General features: G+C 45.3%; 1 protein-coding gene across 2 annotated transcripts; it reads right to left on the bottom strand.

Moving 5' to 3' along the window:
• Nucleotides 1-4,534: 4,534 nt before the first annotated feature.
• slc16a2 (solute carrier family 16 member 2) lies at nt 4,535-16,406 on the bottom strand. Of its 2 annotated transcripts, XM_083686719.1 has the most exons (7): nt 15,661-16,406; nt 9,251-9,395; nt 8,381-8,876; nt 6,820-6,963; nt 6,033-6,261; nt 4,752-5,006; nt 4,535-4,606 (listed from the first exon to the last, which is right to left on the bottom strand). In XM_083686719.1, exons 1-6 carry the CDS (start codon nt 16,091-16,093, stop codon nt 4,768-4,770), a joined length of 1,686 nt encoding a protein of 561 aa, XP_083542845.1. In that variant the 5' UTR covers nt 16,094-16,406; the 3' UTR covers nt 4,535-4,606; nt 4,752-4,767. The 2 variants fall into 2 exon arrangements, with proteins under 2 accessions (XP_083542845.1, XP_083542844.1); XM_083686718.1 differs by having other exon boundaries at nt 4,541-5,006.
• Nucleotides 16,407-17,601: the final 1,195 nt, after the last annotated feature.

Genomic DNA, 17,601 nt, shown 5'->3' with positions numbered 1-17,601 from the left:
AGCGCTCAGTCGCTCATGTTGGACCGGCTGATTGGCTGCTAGGCTGCTGAGTAATGTAGGTCAAATAGAAGAACAGGGAGAACCCGACGCCTGGCTGCGCTAATCTATATTCCTATAGCGATGGTAGTCTGGGGGCTAACATACCAGAACACGCAGTATGGGACTGAGCTGGCTACTGTAAGAGAGACACAATGTTTGTGCCAAAGATGTTGTGTGTACTCTACTCTCTTTGTCACGCCAGACTGAACGCGACATCGTTCCAGAGCTGTGTAACGGATATTATGAAGCAGTAAAAAGAAAACTAAGCAGTTGTTGATATCATATTACACCTTTATTGTTGGTTTAATAGAAAAACGATAACAATTGTGATTGTTACAGACCCGAAATAACTTCACTCACTCACTCACTCACACTCACCCACACACACACACACACACACACACACACACACACACACACACAAAAGACACAAAATTACATATCTAGCAGCAGAACTCTTGATTTCAAATCTTGTGATTCACTATTGTTAGAACATTTCTTGAAAAAAAATAAAAAACGAAAAAAATGTATATATATGAAAGCTTGAGGTTTCTGAAAAGAGGTTGACAGTTAGTGAGGAGAGAACACAGTGATGCTGAAACATCAGCAGAAACATTTTGATAAAGAGGTAAAGAAAGAGGTAAAAAGGTAAAAGATTTATGTTTACAAAAAATCAACAACAAAAAAAGTGAGGAATCAGGTGAGAGATAAAGGAGAAGAGATGAAATAACAACAACAGCAGCATGTGGTGAAACAACAAAAAGAAGAAGAAGAAGCAGAAGAAGAAGCAAAAAGCAGAAGAAGAAGCAGAAGAAGAAGCAGAAGCAAAAAGAAGCAAAAAGCAGAAGAAGAAGAAGCAGAAGCAAAAAGCAGAAGAAGAAGAAGCTCCAGGATAGACAGGTGTGGTGAGCGGATCACACTGACAGGATGTCATAAAGAAGGACTCAATAGAAACTCCTCTTATAGCCCAGTCCAAACAAACACACACACGCACATGCACACACACACACACACACACACACACACACACACAAACTGGGCTCATTCCAACTAAAAAACGTCTTTTTAACGATAAAACTCAAAGACCACTGAACTTTAGAGTGCTATGGTAGTTAAGCAAGATAGAATGAACATACCTACAATGGAAAGGAAAAACAAACTAAACTTAAGACCTGTAAATATGAATATTGATGTTTGTGTGTGTAGGTAACATATGACCTAACATATAACATATGACTATGTGAGTGTTCCCAGAACATCAGGGGCATCCCAGAAATCCAATGTTGGATTTGGCCCTTAGTGTTTGTAATGGGTCTGTATCAACAGAGTGGACTGTGAGCCCAGAAACACTGCATAGACATCAGGACTTTGGCAAACCAAACACTGGCTCAGCAAACACAACCAGTCATTGAGTATCAATCTTAACAACTAAATCCATTATGTCTAAATATTTATCATTTTCAGTAGTTCAGATCTTTTTTTATATATAAATGACTCAACAACAACAAAAGGTCGACAATGACAGAAACTGTTAAATGAACCAACAACAAAACAAAATCTACAGAATTATCAAAAGTACATTTTGCATTTTGTGTTTGCTGCTTGAACGAACACAATGAATTTCCTCTTAGCATCTACAGTAAGGACGATGAGTGTGAGGCTGACAGGCCTTGGACCAGACAGAGGCTGGCGGTGATTGGAGCAGCACGGAGGTGTGGCCAACAGGAGAGGTACTTAATGAGGTAACAGCATAGAGACGGTCTGATGACCTTTTTATTCCAGTCATCCTACAGTCCGCCTTAATGAACCACGCGATAACTAGGTGTCAGAGGGCGTGGCATGTAGAACACAAACCTCTAATGGAAAACAGGCAGCCAGATGGGGAGAGGGGGAGGAAGAGGGGGAGAGAGCGAGAGGGGGAGAGGAGAGAGAGGGAGGGAGGGAGGGAGGGAGGGAGGGATAGAGACGGAGGGAGAGGAAAGTAAATCTCATAAATCTGATTGCACACCCACACTCACATTTGTCCATTTCCCCCCATGAACTACAGACCTTATTCTCCATTGTGTATAATGCCACACTAATGAATAGCAGGTTTCCACCAGCGCCTAACAGCAAATAATGCTAACATGCTGTTCCGTGGCTCTGTAGCTCAAATTGCAACAGCAAATCAGCCACTTGGAAAAATAAAGTAACGATTCAAAGAATGTCAACGTATTCAACTAGATTACTGAGGTATGGATGTCTTTGTCCTATTTGTCCATTTCTGTCCTAGCATTACCCTTTCTTAGAGGCCAGGGGAGGCTGGGGGAGGCAGAAATCGGAGGACAGGCACATTGTTATGCATGGTATGGAATGAGGAATGGTATCAAACATGTTTGATACCTTTCCTCATTCCATTCATCACTGTGCTTGTCCTCCGATTTCTGCCTCCACCAGCCTCCCCTGTTAGAGGTAGATTCAGTCATACTGTATGACATCATCACACACAGCAAATTGGAACTCTGTGGTCATCGATGTCTGAAACAGGAAGTTGCCCCGTTGTGTGTGTGATGTCATATTGCTGAGTCTACCTACCCAACGCCTCTATCTGTTCCACATCTATAACGGTTCCTCTCTCAGCGGCCACAGAAAATGTAATTTCAGGAGGTAAGTGGTCCGAGCGTTTATTAAATGTAACAGTAACTGCAATCTCTCTTGTGGAGGAAACATCTACTTGAGGCAGTGTGGTTATTATTACTGTGACTCTGTATAAGCCTGACTACCGGCACAAAGAAGTCGTCTGCAGACAAAAGTAGCACTCCGTCAACTAATCATCAAGCCCAAATTGGCCAATGGGGAGTCAGGCTGATGAAATATGGGATTTGTGCATGTGAATTATGATGTCACCTGGGGACTGATGGTCAAAAAGTAAGTATGTAACTTGGATTATGACTTTCTGCATACAACATCAACTAGCTCCTATAATAACTAAAGAAATTACACAGACATACACATACAGACACACACACGCACGCACGCGCGCACGCACACACACGGCAAAAGATGACCTTTTGATTTAAAAGTGAAGCTCGGTGTCCTTGTAGTGTGTTTACATTATTTGCACACACAAAAACAGAACTACTGTGTAACTGACCAGTAAGTTAGCATCGCTAGCCTTGCAAGTTCCCCTCATTTCAGCTCACGGGGAATATCTCTGGTTCCATTGATTCAGCACCACTGTTGATGGGTAGAATCCTAACTCGCGGGGAATATCTCTGGTTCCATTGATTCAGCACCACTGTTGATGGGTAGAATCCTAACTCGAGATCCGGGCGCCTAACTCCTGACATTTGCGTAAATCTTGCATGCCTGTCAGTGGGAAATTTGGCCGATGATTCGACTTACACGCGCGTATCCCGAGTTAGGATTCCACCCAATATGAATAACCAAAGACTTGCAACTAAACGAATGATTAGAATCCCCCCCGAAAAAATCACACTTTATATACCAGTAACAACTTGTGTGTTTTAAGTGTTTTTTTTTTTTTTTTTTTTTTTAGATAAATATCTCTTACTGTAGAAACATAACTATCACAAAATGGATTTAAGGCTCAGCAGATTGAGATGACAGTAATTATTCTGTTGTGTCTGGGCACTGTGCTGCTCCTCTATGGCACAGGTTCAATGGAAAAACTGCATATGTTTATGTACATGACTACAACACAAGTAGTATGTATGTGGTTGAGGTGATTTCGTTAAGTGGCGTTTCCCAGGGGAATCGCCATTGAGATCCATGATGAAAAAACAGATATGTGGCCTTTGTTGATCCGTCATTAGAAATTAAATTGAGAGAATGTACTGTAACATGTTGACCTAACGGAAAGTCTTCATATTTCCTGTATTACAAACTAGATAAACACATAAAAACACAAAAAAATTAAGCGTGAGATGCTCATGGTACTGTCTTGAGAGTGATAAATACTCCATTCAATGACTCTATTTAGTATTTCTCTTTCTGTATAATCTGTAATTTAAAAAAATCTAATAAAGCATATTAAATCATTTACATACTCACAAAAATAAAAGTCATAAAATGAAAATACATGTCTGATGTCAGAAGCCAGGATTTTAAAAAATATCATTTTTTCCAGAAGGCCCTGTGAGGGCACCCAGGTTTTCAACCCAAAACGTTTTTTGATGAGCTTAAAACCATCGACAAGCACTCTTTTAGATTGTGTGATTCTCAGGTCCTATGTTAATGCCCTTCCATCTCTCTTGTTGAAGAGCCTAGTGAGGCACTCCCTTCCAGAACAGACAACGTCTCTGGGCAAACACACCCCGTCAAACAAACTCTCTCCCTCGACCTCCGGGATCACATCAAGGACAGGTTGGCACCTAGAGAGGAGGGGGGTCGTCCTATTAAATGCAGGTCAGAGGTAAAGAGGTCAACTGCCAGGTAGTCCTTGGTTGCGGGGTGGATGGGGCGGGGCGGGGTGGGGTGGGGAGATGGGGGTTGTGGGGTCAGGTGGGGGTGGGGGGGGCTGTAGGGACGGACAGGTGGTCAAAGTAGGTGCTGGTGGACAGAATCCCTGGGAGAATGGAGGACAGAAAAACATGACGATATGCATGAGATTCTAGCTAGGGTGTGTATGGTGTGTGTTTGTCTGTGGGTGTGTGGGTGTGTGTGTGTGTATATCTCTGTCTGTCTGTCTCTGTCTGTCTCCTCCCTGATACCTTGGTGTCGTGCTACTCAGATGTGGGTCTCCACGTCGGTGTACCCAGGCAGCATGTCTCCGTTGGAACAGCTCTTCGGCGCAGCAGGAGGCAGCATGTGATCGGTGCTGGGGTCCTCTGGCGGCCCCCCCCGGCCTCTCTGCAGCCGCCGGTGCACCAGGGGCACAAAGAACAGCACCATGCCCCCCACGATGGGCGGGACCCCCGCCAGGTAAAATGCCACATGGTAGTTCCCATAGTAGTCATGCAGAAGGCCTAGGGATGGAGGGCGGAGGGAGACGGTTACAGGGGGAGTCAGGCGTACAGCATCAGACCCCATTAAGTGGGTCATTACTATTCTAAGTGGGTTATTATTATTCTTTTCATCTTGACAATAGCTCTGAAAGAATGCTGTGCATTTAGAAAGGTAATGCCGTGTGCACGTGGACTAAAACATGCCAGTCAGATACTGTGCTTTTTATCAGATTGATACGCCAATAAGTCAGTTATGTAACATTACATTTGAAGCTTCGTAAACAGAGCGTGTCCAAGGGGCAATAAAAGCGTTGACCGAAACATTCAGTCCGAACCCATAAAGTGCTTTTGCTGTAAACAAAACCTGAACATAAAATAACTCCTCTAACATCTGGCACTGAACAGAGAGTCAGAGTGCTCCCTGGATGAAAATGTCATTATAGAGAACTAAGAGGCCCTGAGAAGAAGGCACCAGCGAGAGGTGAGCGGACATTTTGCGCTGAGGTTTATATCCTGCCCTGGGTGTCATTGGCTCGGCTCCAGCTGTCGCTGCTCTGACGGATGGGCAGGCAGGATTCCTCCATGCTGCTATGAACTCTGGGAGTTTCTCCCTGGGGAGGGGCCATGGTCAGGGCAGGTGGAGAGCGGGGAGGGAAGAGGGGAGAGAGAGAGAGAGAGAGAGAGAAAGCAGGGCAGAGCCCAGACTGCTGCCATAGTGTCAACCACCCGTCAGTAAACTATCCGCAGGCATCTCCATCTGCATCTCACCATGTCATATCTGCCTATTTGAAATGTGTCTCCTTCAATAGACATTTACACCACTAAGCTACAGCCTTTCCAGCATTTGTTTTTTCAGCATTTGGTATCAAACACGTGTTTGATACCATTCCTCATTCCATTCCATGCATTACGATGAGCCCGTCCACCGACTTCTGCCTCCACCAGCCTCCACTGGTGTCAACGAACCGTCTCCTAACACTCCTCAGTGGTCAACACGATTTTTAGGGGTCACCCACGTGAGCTTGGCGGTCCACTAGCACTACTTACCAGCGATTGGAGGTCCTGCGGTCATGGGGAGGGCCATGAGGCCCAGCAGGTAGCCGATGGCCTGGGATGCCTGCATGGGTCCCACCAGCTCAAAGGCGATGGGCGCCATGATGGTGATGAAGCAGCCGTCGCAGAGGCCCAGGAAAACACACACCACCACCAGGCCCTCAAAGACCCGGCACTGGGGGATCATCATGGACATGAGGCCCAGCACCATGAAAGAGGCCGACTGGGGGAACACAAACAGGGTGAGAGGGACACCTTTGAAGAACAACCGTTGAAGAAACACATTGAAAAACATCTTGAAGAACACCTTGGAGAACAGCTGTTGAAGAACACCCTGAATATCAGTTGAAGAAACACATTGAAAAACATCTTGAAGAACACCCTGGAGAACAGCTGTTGAAGAACACCCTGAATAACAGTTGAAGAACACATTGAAAAACATCTTGAAGAACAACCAGGTTAGGGTTAGCACAACCACTGAAGAACATCTTGAGGAACTCTTCAACATAATACAGAAACTTCAGGAGTAGGTATAACCTATGCAGATACATGGACATAGATTAAGCCTACTCCTGGATTTGAAAGCTCTCTAAATGGAGATTCTCCATTGGTTATGGTCTTTAGTCCAGGACTAGTATTAATCTGGAGTTCAGGAAACTAGTCCAAAGAGTCTTCTGGCACAACTTATTGTCACACATTCTATGAATAAAGGTTGGAACTGTAGCTGTCCATTGTCATCCATACTCCCTTTTTGGACTTTTCACAATCAGTGTTTCCTCACCTGCATGTAGATCTTATTCACCCCAGGGATGAGGTCTCCTACTTTCCCAAAAAGGAGCCGACCTATGCCTGAGGACGCTCCTATGCACACCAATAGGATCCACTCCTTCTGAGTTTCTTTGAACTGCTCCTTTACAAAGTTGATCTGGGAAAACAGAGCCAAACCAAACATTGACTTACTCTTCAAAGGGTTTGGTTACACCATAATCACATTTTGTACACAACACATATCTTGATAAGCTTCTATATGGATTCTTTAAGGTGTCTTATTTCCGGCTTTTAAGGCCTTACAGTGAGATCATTGATTTGAATGGGGAATTTAGTCAGGGAGTGGGGGAAAAAGGCGGAATTACTTTCCTTTTCATTTTCCAAAACATTGCTTGGAATAATATCCCATGCCTTCTCTAAAGGCCTCCTGAACAGCGGGACAGGAAGGGGCAGAGCTATAGGTGAGGTATTTCCTCTTCTCTCCGCCCCCTGATACCTGTATCTGATCCAAAACATGAACCTCTCTGAAGTCTTTCCCGACCAGAAGCTAACAAGCTCATGTGAACTATTTCCTCTGCTTTGATGAACGACTACATGGCAGGCTAACATCAATGGCCATAGGATAGCCATGTTTAGGGACAACATAAAGGACACAGGTTTCCTGGGGCCGCTACCACACAGCTCTCACACAACAAAGGCCGGGGCTTTGTTTACTTCTGGTCTTGGGCCTGAAACAACAGGACAGGCAGGGGGAGGCCTGAAACATCGAGACATCTGTAGCAAACCTCGCAACTTCACACTACACCTACCGCCCTATCTTCCTCCCTCCTAGCTTACACTCCCCTCTCTTCCTCCATCCCTCCTGGAGTTTTCACATAACATTGAATAATGCCCTACTGTGACAGGGTCTTTCCATCAACGGCCATCTTTAGACTACAGCGCCTTATTTTAGATCAGCCACACATTCCACAGCATAATATGCTGGTGAAGCGGAACGTCGCTGGAGACACTTACTGTAAAAGAAGCGTGTAGCGCTGCAACACTGACATGATAATGCTGATATCTGGCTGTCAAACTTGATCCCACCGTAATAACATTTACTAGTGTTGATTAATTCGCTTCCCCCCCCCCCCATCATCCCGGAATCGGAGACAGCTGACAGCTTTGTTGTCATTGTATTCTTTGATTATGATGCAATCAATTTTCCAGCTATAACCCCATGCAATATTACAAAACATTATACAACACAGCAATAAACCATCAAGACAATGCTTATGCTCTTATTATGTTTCTCGCAAACCACATCAAAGAATCCAGCATGCTCTCCTCCTTCAACCAATCCCTCAAAACCCAACTTTTTAAACTTGCTTTTTTTTTTTATTATTGTTATTTTTACTGACTGTGCTTTTGTTTTACTTTTTATTACTTTTTATCTATTCTTGTTCCCTCCATGGAATGTAGTGTCTTTGAGTCCTGAGAAAAGTGCTATACAAAATAAATGCATTATTGTTATTATTGTTATTATTATTATTATTATTATTATAATAAAGTGGGAGCAGGTTCCCGGTTCTTACTAGGTGGATGTAGGGCACAAAGTAGCCCAGCACAGCCGTGGCCACGCCGAACGCCCACACCCGGTAGGTGACGATGTGGAACACCCGCAGGTTGAAGTACTTCCGGACCTGGGCCAGGCCTTGGCTCCAGCGGCTGCCCCGGGCAGTGGCCCCCACCTGGGGTCCGATGGCCTCGGCAGCCCCTGGCGGTGGGGGGCCCATCATAGGAGCTCCGAGGGGCAGGAGGGGTTTGAAGGTGAGGGCCAGAAAGGCCTGGACCAGCATGAAGATGCTGAGGATCTGGAAGGTTCGCACTAGCCCCAGCGGCTCCACCACCTTCTTCAACAGCACGGGGAGGCCCATGGAGAACAGGCTACTGCCGGCCGTCACCACGCCGTTGGCCAGGCCCAGCCGCTGGCGGAAGTAGTGGCCCAGGATGACCAGCGACGGCTGGAAGGCAAAGGATGAGCCGCAGCCAAACAGGATGCCGTAGGTGAAATACCGCAGGCTTAGGGACCTGGGGACACGCAAGGTTAGGCGATTACTTTACAATCCTGCACTTTATGAGTCGGTTTCCTGGAAAATAGATTAAGCCTAATCCTAGACTAAAAAAATCTTTAAATGAGATTCTCCATTGGAAGCGTAATTTAGTCCAGGCTTATTGTATGTTCAGTTAAATGCCGCTATGACATGGTCAGTAAAGCCATAAACATTGTACTGTATGTGGGGATTAAAATCTTATAATGGCTCGCAGCTTATAACAATAGCTGGACCTGGTAGAACATGGAAAGGAATGATATGCATAAGGAACAGCAAAAAAACAAACAAACATAAAACTACTAAATAGATTCTGATTTAATGTTTAAAAAGGGAATAAGGGGAGTGTCTTACGTCGCAAAGGCGCTGCATAGGAGTCCGATGAAGGCCACAGTGGCCCCACCGACAGCCGTCTTCCTGCAGCCAAAGTGGTCGGTGAACATGCTGACCACCGGGGAGCAGAAGAAGATCATGCCCATGGCAAGGGCCCCCACCCAGGCTACAGAGAGAGGGAGGAGGGGGGAGGGTAGGTGGAGGTGGTGGAGGAGGAGGAGAGAAGAGAAGAGAAGAGGAGAAGAAAAGAGAAGAGAAGAGGAGAGGAAAAGAGAAGAGAAGAGGAGAGGAAAGAGGAGAGGAAAAGAGAAGAGAAGAGGAGAGGAAAAGAGAAGAGAAGAGGAGAAGAGAGGAAAAGAGAAGAGAGAGAGAAGAGAAAGAGAGATAGAGAGAGAAAAGACAGAGAGATAGAGAAGAAAAGAGAAGAGAAGAGAAAGAGAGAGAAAAGACAGAGAGATAGAGAAGAGAAGAGAAGAGAAGAGAAGAGAAGGTTGTGGGGGATGAGATGGGGACAGGGAAAAAGATGTATAGAAAAAATGATTACGTGGCTCTGTACATCTTCATTTCACTCACAGATACCCACAAATGAAATTTCAAACAATATGAGAGCTACCTACACTGGAGGGTACATTCAGCCCTGACAGTTTATTTATATGATTATTAATCCATAGGTTTTACGAGGTGAATCTCTGTCTGTCTTTTATCATGGCGCGTGTTACATGACCAAGGCTATGAATCACAGCTGACATGTCTAGACAGTCTGTCTAAAGTACAGCCAGTCACAATGTATCAACAAAACCCATTGACCGGGCGACATGTCTGGCTTAAACTGTTGCTTTATACATGAACCTCTCCCCAGGTGCGGGTTAACCTAGATAAAATCATGTTGTAGGGCAGGCTACTCCTCAGAGGGTATAGACTGTAGCCCTGTGTCAGAACGTCCTGGCCTTCCTCTTCACAGTTAACCGGTAGAAGAATATATTGTAACCTTCACCGTGGGGTTAACCTGCATCGAGACACACTGTACTCTCTGGCGTAAACAAAGAATCTCGGTCTTTAAGGGCCAAAGGTAGCTTTGATGTCTCCGGTCCAACCGAGCAGCAGGTCAATGAACAAGCCCACCGATTACATATTAGGAACGGTGTGTGTGGGGGTGATGTTGCTGATGGGGGGGGGGGGTGGTGGAGGGGGGTGTGGCGGTGGTGTTGCTGATGGGGGGTGTGTGTGGGGGTGGGGTTGCTGGTGGGGGTGGGGGCGGTGTGTGAGATGGTGTTGCTGATGGGGGGGGGGGGGTATGGGGTGGTGGGGAGGCGGAGTGAGGGGGTACGTGGGGTGGTGGTGGTAGTGGTGGGGGTGGTGGTGGGGGTGGTGGTGGTGTGTGGGGGCAGCCTCATATTGCTCTTGGCTGCTTTTCAATGTTTCTTCTCCCCCCTGGCTAAGGCAGCAAAGCAAACATGGCAGATGTCTGTGGATATCATGGGACATCGCAGGTTAGCATATAATCCTGCTGTTAGCTACAATGTATTGCACGAGATGTACACTAAAAAAATATGTTTCTATAGGGTTAGGGTACGCCTTTGCAACAGTTTGCTGATCTAAACGGGAGAAGAATGGAGGCGTTTTTTCATCAAACATGTGTTTTCATGCGACATGCTGTTTTACTGTGAAGTCCCCCCCTGTTCTCTGCTGTTTACTTTAGCACAAAGGGCTAAACCTTACTGTAATTCTAAGAAGTACTGCTGCCAGCATTGCTCGGTAACCTTGAGCCACTGTAACAGATTATGAGAACTTGATCTACAGTATATAAGCATCAGCCAACAATAGCAAGGTTGTGTAAGGATTTCTGACTTTTCTCAAGTCAAGATTTTGGTTTTGCTACTGTTGTCCTGAGCTTGCTTATAAGGAAGCGGAGGACAATGTATTACACTGAGCTTTCTGTTATAAATTAATTCTTTAAGAAAATACAAATGTCGTAGACAGAAAGCACCACAAAAACGTTGCCTAAAGGATTGGAGTTTAGGCGGGTTGCACTGACCTATCCAACTGCCCTCTATCCCATTCAAAATACTTTTGGCCTAGTTTACTGGCCAACGAGTTGGAACACAAACAAAGATGGCCGCCTCAGCAACGGGAGGACAGTCTTCTGCCAAACTCTGTACAAAAGAGCCACAGGGTTACCTTTTCCTTTCCTCCACAAGCAGGAAAGACAACGAGCTGCCGCAGAGTCATTTGGAAACATGTCAGCCAAGACGTCAGGGGCTTGTAGACGGGAGGAGGTAAGTAATGCAGTGCAGAACAGAACAGGAGAAGGGGCAGAGGCCATATTGTGGAGGCCCTTGACTTCATCCACCCCCTGATCCCTTATGTTCTCAACATCTTCCCCCTCACCTTTAACCCTCCATCTCATCACCCCATCCCTCTACCTCCCTCCCTGTTTCCGCCTCTCTCTTCCCCACCACACCAGCAGTGGGTTTTAATAAAGCATCTAGGGAGCACTCATTACCGGGAATTAGGTCTGAACGCTTCAAAACAATAGAGAGGGGGCGAGGGAGAGAAAGAAAGAGAGAGAGAGAGAGAGAGAGGCAGGGGGGGAAAAGGAGAGCAGGCTTCTCTCTAAGAGCAGGAACCAGTGAGTTTGACAGATGAGCAGTGACAGGCTCACAGGGAGAGAACACCCCCATCTCAGAGACCCAGAGACTGGAAGGTTGGTCCTCAGATGCCAGGGAAAGCCTGCTAGCTATTTAAAGAGACAGAAACCTGACAGAGGATTGTGTGTGTTGGGTGTGTGTGTGTGTGTGTGTGTGTGTGTGTGTGTGTGTGTGACCTTTAAAAGCTCTCTACCAAAAGCAAATAACAAAACTGTTTACATTGTTCTTTATGCTGCCATAATTCGAACATAATTGCCAACAACATTCTTTTTTGCATTAAAATCCAGATAATGACTATATAGCCTACATCTTTGCTTGTAATATTCCAGAAATACAAAGGAACCTCAGGCACCTCATGAGGCACCTCATAAGATCACTGCAAAAACAACCAGGCAATATGACAAGTTAAAGACTTATCGGGGAATGACAAGGCAACTCTGCAAAGTTAGGCTACTCTACACACAAAGAGTCAATGTCCTTTGATTGTATACACGCTTTGTTTTCTGAAAGAACTCTACTCTGAAAGAATAATATATTTCTGGGTCGCTGCTCTCGAAAATTCCTAAACAGCTCCAACTAAGTGGAGGCAATTGCACTGGGAACAGTGAAACTTCCTTGGAGCTTTGGCACAAGGCACATACGAACTGTATGTACACATATCTTTAAACCTGTCCAACTGGATATAAAGGGTAAGGCTTTGAGGGTAAACTTAATCGTTTAGTCTTTGTAAATGCATAGAGCTATATCGTATAGCTGAAGAACCGTAGCTGAGTTACAGTTCTATTCAGTTGTTGAATAGAGAGTTGTTCCGTGGTAGGAAGGATCTTTCAGTGTTTTTCATGTGAAGAGGGAGACTTGGTGGACAAAAGCCCTGATCCCATTCAGCCTATTCTCGAGCCTTCTGGAATGCCAGACATGCAACTTTATTTCTTAAGCTGTGAGTTTGGATTTACTGTTGCTCAGCAGGGGGACTGGCGAGGTCTGAAAACATGGGCGCATCATCTTGCACAACGGTTGTCTTACATGTTGTAACAGAGTATGTTATTCAGCATTGAGAGCTGCCATATCAAACACTGAGATGAAATCCAATCTCCTTTTGGTGAACTGTGTTCGTCATGCTCCAAAGGGCATGTTCAATTAATTTTTAACGCTTTAACATTATACTCTGCATGGTATTGGTACAGTATAATCCCTTGTTGATATTTCAAGTATCAAGTCTCTAATTCCTCCCTCGTAAACAGATATTCATTCAATGAGGCATTTAAAGCCATTATGCTGATCCTGCAATGTAGGCCACCGGAGTAAATATAAAGAAGAGAAGAGAAGGGAAGAGAGGAGAAGAGAAATGAGGAGAAGAGAAATGAGGAGAAGAGAAGAAAACAGAAGAGAAGAGAGGAGAAGAGAAATGATAAGGAGAAAAGAGAAGAAAATAGAAGAGAAGAGAAGAGAAGAGGAAAATAGAAGAAAACAGACAAGAAGAAAATAGAAGAGTAGAAAATAAAAGAGAAGAAAACAGAAGAGGAGAAAAGAAGAGAAGAGAAGAACAAAAAAGAAAAGAACAGAAAAGAAAAGAGAAGAGAAGAGAAGAAAAGAGAGAGAGAGAGAGAGGAGTTAATTAAAGCTGGCTGTGAAATCAATGTATGGCGCCAGTCATGTTTTTAGCCAGGAGGGTAACTCTAGGGCATCGACCCGCACACAGCCCAATGCACTACTGTGAACAAGAGGAGCAACATATGCATGATCATTTCAGTCACTAGAGACCTCAGAGCTATGATAATGCTATCACTGTGGCTCTCTGTGTCACCATGTCTCATGCCCATACCCACAATGCTTCTCTCTTCCATTGGAGATAAATCACTGCATAAGATATACAGTATAACTATAACTAACTCTTCAATCCATCTCTTCTCCCCTAACACCCAGAGAGAGGCCATGTTTGCATCTTTTGTCTCTCCCCTTCCTTCAAGTAATCACTGACCTCTGTAGGGGATTGGGTAAGTGAAAAAGAAAAAGCATAGTTTCCACCCTACTGCTTCCCCCATTCCATCCCTCTCACATTACAGTTACTGTACTTGCTCTCTCTCACCCCATCCCTCTCTCACCCCATCCCTCTCTCCCTCTCACATTCTGTCCATCACTGTTAACTCAACACCCAAGGCCAAGGCGGTTCAGATAGAATCATTGTTCTAATTAAAAGAACAACAATCATTCGCTTCAGGTCGCGAATGTGTGTTGTGGGCATTCTCCTCAGATGAACCTCTCAATTCTGAGAGGTTTGGACTGGAAAGGACACTCAGGGGTGGCCTGAGAGAGGGAGAGAGAGAGAGAGAGAGAGAGAGAGAGAGGGAGAGAAGGAGAGAGAGAGAGAGAGAGGGATCTGCACCACTCCGTAAGCCTTTCTACACCATTTCTCTGGAAAGAGGGATCAAACTTCAGCCCACTAATCTAATCCCTTTTGATAAGAGAACAGTAGGGGCCTTTTCTGAGATTAAAATCAGGTTGTGGACCCGAACATCATATAGCCCCAAAAAGGGAAAAACAAGAGAGAGGCATCTTTATATTTAACGCACATCTTCCAGTCAAGATAAGGCTCTTGGAGAAAAACTTGAGGATCTGCGGGTGAACAAAAGTGTATGCGTGTAGAAGTGAGATCATGAGTGGACTTTCCTCAATCCCTACAGTAAATTGACCCATAACTGAACTTTTGGGGAGTGGATATTGAAAGTGAGCGTTGGCTGTTTCCCATGCAAACCAGTCTCACCCCTACAAGGTCAAGATCAAGCTCAACTATGGGTGCATGTGAATGTGACTAAGTCTTTAAAAACGGCAGTAAACTCTCCAACTGAACTGGGGTTGAATTTCCCTAAAGCTTTGTAGTACTTTACCTCTTTTGTCAATCCAGGCCGACTCCTCCCCTGGAAACATTGATTTTATAATTGTTACTCTCTTGTGGCAATTTGGAACATCAGGACTGATCAGGGCATTCGAAGCAAATCGTTTTTTTTTGTGAATGTGTCTACTATTGAATAATGAAAACAACAAATCCACAAGATTACAGGGTAACATTTCCGCTTTAAGTGCTTCTTAAACTACTAAGCTTTTGGGAAACTCACCCCTGAGCTCTATCATAACTGAGCCCCCAGGAAGTTGGACTCCTAATCCCCACACTGGACTTCCCTCCAGTCTCCCATTTTGAATCATTTGTAAAAGTGCACATCGCATCTGACTACCATCTGATGCAGTGAGGCAAGGGAGCGATATGTCCGGTTGTAAAAGCCTGTTATAATCCCAAACAGATTGGATCTGAAGATTGAGGACATAATGAAACAGTGTGTGTACTTGATCAAACATCCAGAAGGCTGTTGGTCATGGCACACGCACACTCTTGTGCCAAAATAATGTGGAAAATCAATTAACAAAATGTTGGGGGGGGGGGGGGGGGAGGGTGTAATAACAGTGACATTTCTATGTGTACCAGTGTAATGTGAGCCAAAATAACAGCTTTGACCAGCATGTGGAACTAAAATGTAACAGACGATGTTGAAATATTAGCAGAATAATCTCTTATGACACACATCAGAACAACGGTGTGTTATTATCAGCTACTAATCACGGAATAGCCAGATGCACAGGTGATATCAATAAACAAACATTTAATCCCTGTTTTGCATGAATAACTTAAATGCTGAGTAGTATTTCTCAAGTTGTGTGAGTTCACCTGTGGCGGGTTATCCCGTGTGTGTCACTTACTTACCTCCAAGAGGAGCAATAGGACTCACTCACCAACTTTAAACTGCGACGTGTGGTCATTGGGATCGGCGTGATCTTTCACCAGCATCATGTGGAGGATACCAAAGGAATTCTGGATCCCGAAGATGGATCCATTACACCACGTTGCTGCAAAAACCACTAACCAGCCGAACCCGCCCTCGGGTGGCACGAACGCCGCGTTGTGCCCAGCTGCGGGGGCCGTGGGCTGAGCCTCGGACCACTCGGACACCGCAGGCTTGCATCCCGACTCCATGAGCTGGATAGTACTGTCCTCATGTGCGATTTTACACTCGCTATCCCCCTGGTCCTTGTGCGCTTGCTGATCCACCTGATCCTGGGGAAGACCTTTCTGCCCCATTTCTGAGTCTGCAGTTTCATCACAGTGTTCAGTCGGCGGCTCGCCGTTTGATGCCTCAATCTGGGTGTCTATTCCGTTGACCCCCATCTTTTCTTGTCCAGTAGAGGGGTTATTGTGTTCTGGGCGAATCCCTCATGCATCCGACACTGGCATACAGTAATAATAGTCTGTAGTTTGATGTCTACCCAGGGCAGTAGGTTCCCTTGCTCCGAATGTCACTGCTGCAAAGCGCCCAAGATTTATAGCCGAAGTCACACCATCAACTTCACGACCACAACAACTGATGTGAAGTCTGAATCAAACAGAGGACAGACGTCTGCATCTGGTGCCAGGACACGCTTCTCATGATACAGCAGATGCCCCAATATTATCAAAGTAAATGTTGTCGCCCAAAAAAATGTTGTACTTTTGCTTTTCGGCACCGTGCAAATGATAGATCAACCTGTGAAAACGTCTGCTCAACCGCGTCTAGCGCTGAGTCGCCGTCAAGCCGCGGTCTACATCCCTTCTGAGTGTCGGCTCCTCCTCTTTCATTTGTTTAATGTTTATAAGCGCTATTCAAAAGGGTTACATGAAATATGTGGATCTCTGGACCACAGTGTCAACACAGAAAACAACCTTCATTCAACAGCTTGCTCCCGCCTCCTCTGACCCCCGTCACCAATGGCCGAGTATGCTCGCAGCACGGGATTACGGAAAGACCCCTTCTGCTCTCTCTGCCAACCAACCACTCGATCGGAGCTACATTGGAAAGCGCAGCCGCAATTATATGAATGACGTTGATGGAGACCAAAACTGCAAAACTGACCTCGGATCAGCGTCTAGGAGCAACTTCGCCCTGCCGCCTCACTGCCAACTAACCGCTCGAAATGCATTTCATTGGCAAGCGCGGCATGCGATTGTACGAATGATGCTGACGGAGCTCTCGATAATAAAAAAAAATCTAGCGCTTGTCGATATTGTTACAGAGGCTACTGTAGAGCTGTCACATGTGGTTTTTCGCAGAGCTGTCACATGTGTAACAACCTATGCGACATTGTAGCTACACACAGCAGGCTAGTATCACTTCACTGCCGACATTGTAGCTATATGCTAACGTTGAAGTCCATGCTTTATTGTAACACGGGTTAAAATGTGCAACGCTTACATAGGTCGACGTAGGACTATTATCAGGCTAACTTCCAGATACATGTGCTCTTTAAATAGCACGGCGAAAAACTGAGGCTTGCAGGAAGCATTCTGTGCGGGAAACGGCGGACTCGTTGAGCGTACGTGAGGAAATGTAGGTAGTGAAAGGACGCTATACGGTACACCTACAATAGGTAGTGGAGGAGGGAGTAGGGAATTTGAGTACTGCCGTATGAAGGCCATATTGAAGTGCAATGCACATACGAGTGGACTACAAGAGCAAGGAGTCAGGTCAAGCTGTCCATTTTTCTAAATCGCTTGAAGATGTTGAAAAGTAGCGTGTGTGTTTTCAAGTGAAGGGGGGGGAAATGTGTTGCCAGAGATGCTGGCAACAATTAAGAATTATAAATTATAGGTCTAGTAATGCATTAAGATGATGGTGTAAAGGATTCATTTTATTTCCTTTG

Source organism: Argentina silus (assembly GCF_951799395.1).
Source record: "Argentina silus genome assembly, chromosome: 15".
Classification (NCBI taxonomy): domain Eukaryota; kingdom Metazoa; phylum Chordata; class Actinopteri; order Argentiniformes; family Argentinidae; genus Argentina; species Argentina silus.
This window is presented reverse-complemented; position numbering and strand designations above follow the sequence as displayed.

What these genes read in the sequence shown, in the direction of transcription:
- slc16a2 (XM_083686719.1), bottom strand. Translation starts at nt 16,093, where the DNA reads ATGGGGGTCAACGGAATAGACACCCAGATTGAGGCATCAAACGGCGAG. An exon ending in CACGTCGCAGTTTAAAGTTG is followed by an intron (nt 9,396 to 15,660) that starts GTGAGTGAGTCC and finishes CTCTCTCTGTAG; the next exon opens with CCTGGGTGGGGGCCCTTGCC. An exon ending in TGAATAAGATCTACATGCAG is followed by an intron (nt 6,262 to 6,819) that starts GTGAGGAAACAC and finishes GTGTTCCCCCAG; the next exon opens with TCGGCCTCTTTCATGGTGCT.